The sequence below is a fragment of the Diceros bicornis genome, chromosome 8 (genome assembly GCF_020826845.1).
Source record: "Diceros bicornis minor isolate mBicDic1 chromosome 8, mDicBic1.mat.cur, whole genome shotgun sequence".
In the NCBI taxonomy this organism is placed as follows: Eukaryota; Metazoa; Chordata; class Mammalia; order Perissodactyla; family Rhinocerotidae; genus Diceros; species Diceros bicornis.
Genome location: NC_080747.1, coordinates 67,320,123 through 67,333,042, shown reverse-complemented (window position 1 = coordinate 67,333,042; position 12,920 = coordinate 67,320,123). Strand labels below are relative to the sequence as shown.

The following is a 12,920-nucleotide window of genomic DNA, read 5'->3' as shown; positions in this document are numbered from 1 at the left end:
TCTGTACCCATTAAACAATAACTTCGCTTTCCCCTTCCCTCCAGCTCCTAGTAACTTCTGTTCTACTCTCTGTCTCTATGAGTTTGCCTATTCTAGGTACCTCATATAGGTGGAATCATAACAATATTTGTCCTTCTATGCCTGGTTTATTTTGCAAAGCATGTTTTCAAGTTCCATCTGTGTTGTAGCATATATCAAAAGTTCATTCCTTTTTATGGCTAAATAATATTCCATTGTATATATATACAACATTTGTTTATTCATATATTAATGGACACTTGGGTTGTTTCCACCTTTTGGCTGTTATGAATAATGTTTCTGTGAACATTGGTATATACGTATCTGTCCAAGTCTCTGCTTTCCATTTTTCTGAATATATGTCTAGGAGTGGAATTGCTGGATCATATGGTAATTCAATGTTTAACCATCTTCCTCTTTTTGGTGAGGAAGATTAGCCCTGAGCTAACATCTGTGCCCGTCTTCCTCTATTTTGTTTGTGGGACACCGCCACAGCATGGCTTGATGAGCAGTGCATAGGTCTGCACTGGGATCCAAGCCTGGGAACCCCTGGGCCACCAAAGCAGAGCGTGTGATCTTAACCACTACACCACCGGGCCGGCCCAATGTTTAACCTTTTGAGAAACTGCCAAACTATTTTCTGCAACAGCTACAGCATTTTACATTCCCACCAATGATGCATGAGGGTTCCAATTTCTCTACATCTTTACCAACACTTGTCATTTCCTTTTTAAAAAATTATAGCCATCATTTCCCTCATATCTTATTGGCCACTGTTGATCAATTCCTAAATTAATTATTGGCCAAGTGAATGAGATCACCATGGTTGCCTCAAACCAATCAGGCCCCATGCCCTGGGTTGGGTCCACATTCCCTAAAGGACATGGCTGCTAGGAAGACAATTGGATATCTGAACAAAATCAGGGCATTCCAGCAAGAAAGAAGGATGGGGGTGGCTTATAGGGAGGCCACCATCAATGTACAATGGAGAGGCTTTAAAAATATCAATGCCCAGACCAGAAATTCTGATTCAGTTGGGTTTAATTGGTCTGCAGTGGGTTCCCAACATCAGTCATTTTTAAATGTTCGCCCAATTGATTCTAATACGCAGTCAGGGTTGAGACCACTGATCTGGCAGGTGAGACTGCCCGCTAAGCCAGCAAGTATGAATACTGAGAGTTGAGAAGTACGACCTGCTACAGGAGCACCAGGGCACCTTGCCTGGTCCATGGGGACCAAGGAAATCCCCCAAGAGGGAGTGATGTTTAGACTGATATTTGGAAAAGTCAAGTCAGCCAAGCTGGGGAAGAGTGTCATAGACACAGGGGAAAGAGAAAAGGTGGTGCCTGAGGACTGGGAAGAAGTTTGGTCTAGCCAGAGTGTCCAAAGTGTCTACTTCTGACCTTGAGGTGACTATTTTTACTCAAATATGTGCAACTCATGGGGCAACAGCTAGATTAGACACTCCAATCCAGTTTACCTCTGGGTAAGTTTACCTCTCCCCTGTGACCTGCTCTTGGTAGGCTGAGTAAGCAACAGGTTATACTTAGAGGGAGCAGACAATTGGGTGTAAGAACTGAGTTTGAAGCCTGCCTATGCTCTGTACAACCAGTGTGGTCTTGGAGAAGTCCCATGACCTCCCTGGACTTCTGTAAATGTCCTACAAGGGTGAGGTTATAAAGATTACCTCTAGGGCTATTAGTGGAACTCAAATGAGAAAATGTATGTATGTGAGTAGCATATATTAATATGCTGATGAGTTCCAAATTTCTGTTCCCATCAGAACCTCTCTCTAGAGCACCTCTGAACTCCAGACCTGTATATTAAGCTTCCTACTTGACATCGCCCCTTGAATGTGTAGTGGGCATCTCCCACTTGACATGTCTGAGTCTGAGCTCCTCATATGCTGCACTGAACCAGCTCCCCTCCATTCTTCCTCATGTCAGCTAATGGCATTTCCATCCTTGGTGTTGTCCTTGACTCCCTCCTTTCTCTCCAACATCCAGTCTGTTAACAAGTCCTGACACTCTACTTTCAAAATATATCCGGAATTTCAGTTTCTCACCATCCACCACCACTCTCCTGGTTCAAGCCAATGTCCTCTCTTGACTGGATTCTTGCAGCAGCCTCCTAATTGCTCTCCTGGCTTCTGCCCTCCCTGCAGGCCATTCTCAACACAATACTCAGAGTGATCTAGTTAAGATGTAAGTCAGATCATGCCACTCCTTTACTCAAAACCTGCTCAAGGGTCCATCTCACTCAAAGTAAAGGTGGAATCCCTTATGATGACCTCTGAGACCTTCCATGACTTGGCCCACCATTATTCCCTTATCTCCTACAACTCCCCCCTTGTTCATCTGCTCCAGCCCCAACTTCCCTGGATGTGCCAGGAACACTCCTTCCTCAGGGCCTTTGTGCTTGTGGTTTCCTCTGCCTGGAATCCTCTGTCACATTTAGCCACATGGCTAACTTCTCACTTCCTTCAAGTCTTTTACTCAAAAGCTATAGTGTCAGTAAGGCCCTCCTTAGACGCCCTATTTAAAATTTCAGCACCTGCCCTTGACGTCATATTCTCCTTCTCTGCTTTATTTTTTTTCTTAGTCTTTACCACTGACATACTCTATATTTTGCTTATTTATATTGTGTATTAGCTGTCTTCCCTAGCAGAATATATATATATATAATCTCCCTACCAGAATCCCCCTGCTCCCCAATGACAGGGATTTTTGTCTGTTTTGTTCACTTTTTATCTCCAGGGCTAGGACAGTACCTGGCACATGGCAGGCACTCGATAAATTTGTTAATCCCACATTTTGCAGACGAGAAGCCTGAGGCTCAGTGTGATTAAATAACTAACTCGAGATCACACAGCTAGGAAGTGGCAGAGTTGGGTAGTTTAACGCTCTATGATGCTTTATGACGTAAAAAGCCCATTTGGCAAAAAGAGCAATATCAGTGGTCCCTCTCCAGCCTTCCTCCCTCCCACCAGTTCAAGAAAGGAAATCCTTTACATGACAGAGGATTAGGTGCAGGAGGCTCCGTGGAGTTGCTCTGTGGGCCCTTGGCCAGGGTGTTCAGGTTTCAGTGTTATTAAGCAAGGAAGCCAGGGAGCCATCTCAGCACTTTTGCTGAGGCAAGACGGCCAGTGGCTGTAATTAAATGGAGACCAGCTGCTCCAGGCGAATGGCGCGCAGGAGGAAGGGGTACTCTGCTGCACGGGAAGAGAGGCTGAGTCTGTTTGAAATGGTTGGGGAGAATTTTTACGCAGTCGTCAGCATCAAGACCCACCTCATTGGCAATCCCACCCAGACTCGCCATGCCTCCCTTAAAATTCCTTCCTCTCCCATCCATTCCATTGAACATACAAAGAGGAATCCTAGCAGAATACAGGAAGAGCAGTCAGAGAACAACCCTATCATTCTGTGAAAGCTTTGTTGGAATGAGGGCAACAATTTTTAAACAGTGTCTGTTTTTGAGGAAGAGGAAGTTTGGCTGGACGGTGGTTGTGCCAGGAGGTGAAGCCCAGGCCTTTCTCTCCTCCCACTTGGGGAGCCACTTTGCTGGCGCTCTCCCTCTGCAGGGACCCAGCCCCCTCGGGGAGTGTAGCTTCTAGAACCAGAGCCCAGGCAGGCTTCCCTGAACAATTCAGAGGGAAGAGGCTGGGGCAGAGTGTGAGTGAAAGCTGAGTCCTGCAGGCTGTGGTCAAACCAGACAAGGCAGATTCCATAGGGTTTGGGCAGAGCAAGGGCCCGGCCTCGCCCCGGGGGAACCGGCCTCGCCCCGGGGGAACCGTGGCACCTCTCTCAGCTGCGGGGCCCTCATTGCTGGAGTATGTCCATCCCGAGTCCACTGCGAGGAGGGAGAGAAGGCCTGTGACATGCTGAGCCTGGTGTCCGGCACAGCAAGTCCTCAGTACATGTGTTTTCTTTCTCCTTTTCAGGAGCAAAATGAGGGGCCAAGATAATGGCTCAGAACAGGACGAGGAGAGGCTCTTTTCACAGGTACTGGGTTGTAACCCAGAGAGTGGAGGAAGAGAAGCTTAAGTTGCAAAATGCCTGCTGTTGGCAATGTTCAGCTGCTTCTTTTCCTCCTCAGAGGTGCACACGAGGAGCAGCAGACCCTTGGCTCTGGGCACGTCTTCCATTTTCCCTTCGGAGCCCCTGCCTCTTCACACACTCACCACCAGTTCCCAGTTCCCAGGGCCAGTGCCTGTGGGCTTCACCCAGACTCCCTCTTCAGTTGATGCTTCCACCCCCCAGCTGCTGTCCTTTCTGGGAATTGCCCTTGCCCACATGGAACTGCCTTGCCCAAGACTTCATCCCTCCCAGGGGACACCCTGAGGCCAATGGCTGGATGATGTGGGATACCTTTCTGTTTGGGACAACTCTAAAGGGTCATCCAGCCCCAGAGCTTTCATTGGATCTGCTGAGACTCATTGTGGGTGAGCTTCTCCCTCAGCCCAGGCCTGCCTTCCTCCCTCCCTTCGGTATCTCTCAAGAGCGCTCTCCAAAAGCCTTCTGCGCCTGACTCTCGGCAGCCCAATCTGACTCTCGGGAGCCCAGTTGAAGATTACCAGTCCCTTTGACTGTTGTCTTTGCCTCTCCAACCACAGCCCATACATCTAACACCTACGTCTCAGGCACCCTCTTTCCCTTCTTGTATCCCAGTGCAGCCGTCTTGTATCCCAGTGCAGCCATCTTGTATCCCAACGACTGGAAAACAGATGCCAATGGGTTACTATGTTGTCCAATAAAACAATTATCATTATGGGAACTGACACTTATGCACAGCTAGCAATCTGCAAAACACACTTATATACATGATTTCATTTGAAAAGCAGAATAACCTGATAGTCTCTGAAGTGATTCTGCCTGGATTTGAATCTTGGTCCTACTACTTATTAGTCTAGTGACCTTGGCCCAGCAACATAATTTTTCTGCCGCTCAATTTCCCCATCTGCAAAATGAGGATAATAATAGTCTCTTGCTCTTAGAGTTTTTGTTAGAATTAAATGAGTCAGTACATGTAAAGGTCTCAGAGTAGTCATGACACATGGTAGCACATACTATACCCTTTTTTTCTTTTTTTTTGTGAGGAGGACCAGCCCTGGGCTAACATCCAACGCCAATCCTCCTCTTTTTTGCTGAGGAAGACAGGCCCTGGGCTGACATCCGTGCCCATCTTCCTCTACTTTATATGGGACGCCGCCGCAGCATGGCTTAATAAGCGGTGCGTTGGTGCGTGCCCGGGATCCGAACCGGTGAACCCCGGGCTGCTGCAGCGGAGCGCGTGCACTTAACTGCTTGCGCTACTGGGCCGGCCCCCCAAGCACATACTATACCTTAACAATTAGTATTTTGATCCTCACAGGAACCCTGTGAGGTATTATCATTACTACCTGTGTTGGACACCTCTTGTGCTCCGCGTCATATTCTTGGTCCACCTTTTGATTCTAGCTGTTGCTACAGCCACCGCTGGCACAGGTATAACCCAACAGCACCTTGCTCAGCTCTACTGCTTATTTCTTACTTCCTGCCCTGGCTTCTTTGCCACCTCAACCTGAGATGCCTGTGGAATTCACTCAGCCATTCTGAGCCAAGCAAACACGGAAGTGTGAGGGAGCTAATGTCCCATGTGGCATCCCTTGACCCAGGGGGAGTTGGAGCCAATGAGAAAATAGTCCCTTCTTTCATTCTTGAGAGGATAATTCTGAGGTATATTTTGTCCCATCAAGGTGTAAGTTCAGCTGCCCATAGCAGTGGGCGCCCTTGGCTTGGCTTTCCCTTCTTCCCTGTTTCACTTTTCTCCGTTGCCCACTCCTTGAGTTTCCTTGAGCCGCCTTCCCAAAATAAAATACCCACACACAGGCCCTTGCCTCACACTCTGCTTTTTGGGGAACCAGCTAACTGTGCACAAGAGGAGAGTGAAAGAATAAAAAGAGGCCTGTTCAACATCTAGAACCACATCTGGACTCGAGTCAAAGTCTTCCACCTCCCAACTCTCGTTCTCTCTCACTGTGCCATCTCCCAATTCATACATATGCATCTTAACAGAGGCCTTCTGGAAGCTTGATTAGCCAGTGGGAGGCCAGGGTGAAAATAGCTATGAACAGGTGGCTTTGGACACTTTCGTGTCACAGCCCCTCTCCTGTCCCTATATAGAGCTGGTCCTGCAAGGTCAGAGGGTGGATAACAGTGGTTCCACCTGATGGAAGGAAGCCCGGGGCAGGGACTGTGTGGGATTTGTGTCTATATCACCAGTACTCAGGGCCTGGCGTATAGTAGGCATGCAGTAAGTGTTTGCCGGATACACAGGTCCAGAAGTCAAACTATCAGTGGTTTCTTCTCTATGATTTTTTATGTGGCCTGTTCCTATATTTTTTATTTTTATGCTAATTTGGAATGTAATCTTTAATGGACAGAGAACATTTTTGAGAGGGGGTTGTTTACCTTTTTACCAAGCTAATAAGTTAGTACAGAATTGTGTGCTTGAAAATTATTCAAGAAATACTGAATATTTCTTGAAATTGTTCAAGAAACCCTGATTATCAGGTTGATTGATGAAAGAAATAGCTAGGAGCTGTCAAACTGGTGGCTTGTAGGACAAATGTAGCTCTAAGATACATGGGTTTCGCCAGCACAATGTTGATTATTTTATATTGAAATTCCTTTGAAATATGCTACAGGCCTTACCACTTCCTCTAGCATTCTACCTATCCTAATTCTTAAATTTATGTTACCTGCCTAGCCCTTGTAGGTATACGGATTTGTGACTCCTGCACAGAGTGACACACAACAGGGCACTCCTTCTACAGGAAGAGTTGAAGGAGCTGACCGGCACAATTCCTGACTTTTCCCGTAGCTTGCTCAGCCTATCCCCACTGCCATCAACAGGTGCCCAATGATAGCATAATATCCTGCCTTCCAGGTACTATAAGATCTCCGTGGTGCTCATGTGCTTTGTGGTCCCCACATTGGTGCCCTGGTGCGTCTGGGAAGAGAGTCTGTGGAATTCCTACTTCTTGGCCTCCATCCTCCGCTATACCATCTCACTCAATATCACCTGGCTGGTCAACAGTGCCGCCCACATGTATGGAAACCGGCCCTACGACAAGCACATCAGCCCTCGGCAGAACCCACTGGTCACTCTGGGCGCCATTGGTGAGTAGGGGTGTGAGAGCCAATGGGGAGAATGGCAGCTCTGATTTTCTTGGCTTCTCAATGGTTTTGTGGAATCTTGAAATAGAGGCGGTGGGGTAGAATGAACTTGGGCTTTGGGGTTAGAATTCTGGCTCTTGGACAAGTTAGGTAATCTCTCTGATTTATAGTTTTCTTATCTGTGAAATGAGAATAGCAATGCCTACTTCATAGGGATGTTGTAAGGATTAAGTAAGATACTATTAGTAAATTGCTTGGTACTGTGCCTGGAGCAGAGTAGGTGATCAATAATTAGTAGCTATTTATTTTTACCATGGAAATTTTCCAAAAGGAGGAGTAGCAGTTGACTTCTCTCTCAGACTGCCCTGACCACTCCAGCCTCAGCTGTCCAGTCATTTGGCTGACTGTAAGAAAAAGGCCTTCAAACAGAGAGATGGGAAGAAACAAGACCTTGGCGTCTCATGGTACCACAAAATGGTTAAGAGTGAGGCCTCTGGAGTCCGACAAGTTTGGTTGAGTCCTGATTCCTCCACTTACTCTCTGGGCAAGTTATCTGGCTCCTCCACACCTCATGTCCTCATCTGTAAAGGGGGGATAATAGTAACATTTGTCTCCTCCTGGGGTCATTGGAGGGTTAGATGAGTTGATACATAGCGTTTGCAGCACCATTTAGCATGAAATAAGCCATCAATGATGATGTTTTTATTACTAGCCATGTGGTCTTAGGCAAGTTACTTGTCCCTTCTGTGCATTTACATCCTCATTTTAAAATGAGGATAATAACAGCAACTAGCTCAGAGATGTGAGGATTATAGGAGTTAATACCCATCAAAGCACTTAGCCCTGGCTGGCACACAGTCAGTGATTAATAAATATTAGCTGTACTTTATAGAAGCAACTCAGTATTCTGAGGTAAGGGGAGCCTTGAGCACAGAGATCAAAGCCAGGAAGGAAAGTTCCTACTGTTAAGTAGAAATGGTCTCTGCATCACTCAGCAATGAATTTCTGCCACCACTTTATTAGGGTCATCCATTTATTAAGACCCTGGGGATCTTGCATTGACAAGAGCAATATAAGCAGGAATAAACACTAAATTTAGCTATGGGATAACTGAATAAGCAGAGAGAAAAGTGCCTTGGAAAACAGGAGGAAGAGTTGTCTGACTCTCCTATTTCTTTCTCCTCCTCTCACCCTTCATCTTCTAGAAGGACTATAATGAAGGGGGCCACATCCTGAGAGCAGACAGGAGAGGGGACAATATGGACTGTTACCATCTTATATAAGGATTGATGGGCCAAAAAACTCAAGGAGCGTGGTCATGACACAGCCCTGAAGAGCTGGGTATTTATTGGTTTTCAGTCTATCCAGGTCAACACTGGACTCCCAGTCAGTTTTCTTTTTTTGTTTTTTAAAGATCTCCTTTTTTTTTTTTAATTTTTATTTATTTATTTTTTTCCCTCCAAAGCCCCAGCGGATAGTTGTATGTCATAGCTACACATCCTTCTAGTTGCTGTATGTGGGACACGGCCTCAGCATGGCCGGAGAAGCGGTGCGTCGGTGCGCTCCCGGGATCCGAACCCGGGCCGCCAGCAGCGGAGCGCGCGCACTTAACCGCTAAGCCATGGGGCCGGCCCTCAGTTTTCTTCATAAAGTTTCTTGGAAGGGTCTTGTTACACCCAACTGTGCAGTAGATGGGGAATACATACAGAGTTCTTAGAACAGTGCCTGTTTCTGAAAATAGGAGAAAAACTTCTCTATAGTGTACTCTAGTCCATCTAAAAATGATGAAGGTAGAGGAGCAGAGTAGAGAAAACCTACATTAATAAGAAGATTGCAGACCACAGATTGATCCTTCTTATGTATTCATTGTAAAGCGGAATCCTTCAAATGTGGTCTCCAGCAACTCCACTCCTAGCTTTATACCCAAGAGAAATGAAAATGTATGTCCACACAAAAACTTGTATATGAATGCTCATAGCAACATTATTCATAATAGCTAAAAAGTGGAAATAATCCGAATGTCTATCAACTGATGAACGGATAAACACAATGGTATAAATACAATGGTATAGTAAATGGTGGTATATCCATATAATGGAATACTATTTGGCAATAAAAAGAAATGAAATACTAATACCTACTACAACCTTGAAAATATGCTGAGTGAAAGAAACCAGTCACATAGGACTACATATTATATGATTTCATTTATATGAAATGTTCAGAATAGGCAAATCTATAGAGGTTGTGTTAGTCAAGGTTCTCCAGAGAAACAGAAACAGTATATATATATATATATATATATATATATATGCTGTTACATATATATGTTCCTCATAATAAATCTCCATATATATATTATATATACAGAAAGAGTAGGATATGTTTATCTATATAAACATAGATGTATCCTAATGTTTCTGTATATAGACAGATTATAGATAGATATCCTACTCTTTCTATATGTATATATATAGGGAGAGAGATTTACTATGAGGAATTGGCTGATGCGATTATGGAGGCTGAGAAGCCCCACCATCTGCCTTCTGCAAGCTGGAGACCTGGGAAAGCCGGTAGTATAGTTAAATCCGAGTCCAAAGGCCTGAGAACCAGGGAGCCAATAGTGTAAGTTCCAGTCTGAAGGCAGGAGAAGATGGGATAGATGTCCCAGTTCAATCAGTGAGTCAGGAAAAAAGGGGCAAATTCCTCCTTCCTCCACCAATTGGCCCTTAATGGATTGGATAATGCCCACCCACACTGGGGAGGGCCAGCTACTTTACTGAGTCCACTGATTCAAATGCTAATCTCATCCAGAAACACCCTCACAGACACACCAGAATAATATTTACTCTGGGCACCCCTTGGTAAGTCAAGTTGGCACATAGAATTAACCATTGTAGACATAGAAAGTAGGGCTGGGAGGGATTGGGGGATGACAGCTAAGGGGTGTGGAGTTTCCTTTTAGGTAATGAAAATGTTGTAATTCATTGTGGTGATGGATGCACAACTCTGTAAATATACTAAAAGCCATTAACTTGTATACTTTAAATGGGTGAATTGCATGATAAGTGAGTTATATCTCAATAAAGCTGTTTTAAAAAATCAAATGGAAGAAGCCCTGAGACCCCTCCTGAAACACTTTAAAAAAAAAAAAAAAGAGTAAGGGAGGAAAGGCTTTTCACTGAGAGGGTAGAATAATATAAAAGTAGATTTTGGATATTTAAAGATCCAGCTCCTGAATTTACTCACCTATCTGAACGATTCTTGTTTATGTCTTCCAAGCTCTCCCAAGAAGTCTTCCTTTAATCACCCCAGTCTGCAGAGACTATTTTCCTTTTCTGAACATACATCAAAATGATGATCTGTTATCAGCCATTTAGCATTTAGCTTAAGAAGTACAGCTCTGAAGTCATGGTAGCATATCTACAATTCATCTGGGAAAATTAATCTTGTGACTTTATGCTGATTATTGTTATTTTTCTGTTCATATTTAGTTTGTCTAGCCAACTAAGTAAACACTTCCTAAGGGCAGGAACCAAGTCTTTTGCTCACCAGAGAGCCTGACACAGTGTCTTGCACATGGTAGACCCTCAATAAATGAGTGATTAAAAAACCTGTGCAGAGTGGTGGTGATTGGGTTATTTCAAGGTCACTCTGTCTTCCAGGTGAAGGCTTCCACAATTACCATCATACCTTTCCCTTTGACTACTCTGCAAGTGAATTTGGCCTAAATTTCAACCCAACCACCTGGTTCATTGACTTCATGTGCTGGCTGGGACTGGCCACTGACCGCAAACGGGCAACCAAGCCGATGATCGAGGCCCGGAAAGCCAGGACTGGAGATGGCAGCGCTTGAACCTGGATCCGCCATCCAATGTGTCTGCCGATGACACCTCGGTTCACGGCTTTTGTTACTACAGTTCTCTTGTTCATTGGATTGTGCAAGAGGGTAGAGGGTGGGGAGGGAATGGAATCTATGTGGTTTGGAAATTTTGTGTTTGTCTCAAAATAGCGTCAAGATACAACTCTCAATGAAAAAAATTTTTTAAAGTCAATGTAACTATGATTTAACATTAGTGCGTGGATATGTGATTTAATTGCTGTCACTACAGTATGTCAAACATACATAGTTGTGTGCTTGTACATGTTAACCCTAATAGGATGAAGGAATTTAATATTCTTTCAGTGCGATTCAGGAGAGCATCTGTTTTCTTTTCTACCAGTTAACGCAGCATTACTTTTAAACACAATCTGAAGGAGCAGAGAGGCAGGGTAGAAGACAAAAGAAGATCTAAGTAGTCACTACAGAATGTTTCTGTTTTGTAACTATTGAGTGTGTGTTTTTGTTGTTTTTTAAGTAAGAGAATTGAAAACTTTAAAAAATGAGAATACAGGAAATGGCTCTCTTATTTTTTTGCCCTGTTTACAGCTTGTTGATGCTCCACTGCCTTTGCTTCAAAAGACATCTGTTCAGTGTCCAGCTAGCACTGTATCCCGAACTATACACCCAGCTGACCCTATACATCAATGCCTGTTTAGGTGTTTGATTTTGCTCTCTTTGCTGTTGTCATTTTAAAGGTGTATAACTCAGATGTGCCAGACATCAAATTAAGCTCAAATTAAGCTCTCATTTAGATGTTTAGACACCTAATTTATATTCTAATTGATCCCAGCCACTGATGCATGTACTTGAGCTACTTCTGCTAAATAAGCGTATTAATTTTCCACACCAGGCCATCAGACCTTACTAACCGACGGTTACCTAGAATTCAGTGTCTATTGATGTTTCACCTGCATGTGGTCTTCATTGATTTTGCAGCAAAATATAAAGTGATCATTATGTAGCTTCCGGATTAAAAAAATTTTGTGTGTTAAAGTTGCCTTGTAAAGAGCATGTTGAATTAACGGGACGGCGTGCCCTTTGTGTTAGACGTTAGAGCAAAGGAAGGAAAGGTTTATTGTGTTGGCATCGGAGCGCTTTGAAGGTAGATATTTTCAGGAAGGATGTAGGATTTAAAATTTTTGACAGAGAAGTGATGCCAATAGGAAATTGTCATAATAAAGTTCTTCATCCAGCAGGTGTTTAACAGTGTTATTTTGCCATTAATAATGTGTAAACTATGAGTGATTTACAATAAATGATTATGAATTCGTTGGTGTTCTTGACCAGATACTTAAATCTCATTTAGAGAATGTCTCCCAAGGGTGCCTGTTACTTCCTGATGACCATATGATTCACATTTGATTTGGGCTAACAACAGCCCCTGTGACCAGGCCTCTCCTCTCCCATCAGCCTTAGGCATAACTGGAGGGAAAGTCAGCAAGTTTTATTTGGAATGCAAAACCCCTAGTGGTGTCGTTCCCCATTTCTCACTCACTAACACTGTTGCTATACTGCTTCCAGCTGATAAATGGGAACCTCTACTGCTACATGTCACTCAAAAGAGCATGAGGGACACTCCTCCCTGAGCCCCACCAGGCCCCAACAGTGGTGACCAGACGTGGGGGAGATGGACTCAACTCTCACTCCAGTCCTGCCTCTCTCAGCTTCGCCTCTGTGCTGCCTCAGTCTCTGCCCATCTTTTGCCCCAAAGCGTCTGTGCCCCTGCCATCAGATATAGACCTCTTAGCTGCCCACAGTGGAGTGGGATTCCAGCCATTGGTGGGTGCCAGACCAGATCTCATCTTGTAAGGAGCCTTTGGACGTGACCATGGCATTTTTCATCTGCTTCATATGCTAGTCAT

General features: G+C 44.5%; 1 protein-coding gene across 1 annotated transcript in view; it reads left to right on the top strand.

The window, feature by feature from the left end:
* Positions 1 to 12,344, top strand: part of SCD5 (stearoyl-CoA desaturase 5) — a 148,905-nt gene extending 136,561 nt beyond the window's left edge. The window contains exons 4-5 of the mRNA XM_058547406.1: positions 6,946 to 7,178; positions 10,841 to 12,344. Of these exons, the coding sequence (XP_058403389.1) occupies positions 6,946 to 7,178; positions 10,841 to 11,031 (424 nt within the window). The 3' untranslated portion in view covers positions 11,032 to 12,344. The remainder of the gene's footprint in view (positions 1 to 6,945; positions 7,179 to 10,840) is intronic.
* Positions 12,345 to 12,920: the final 576 nt, after the last annotated feature.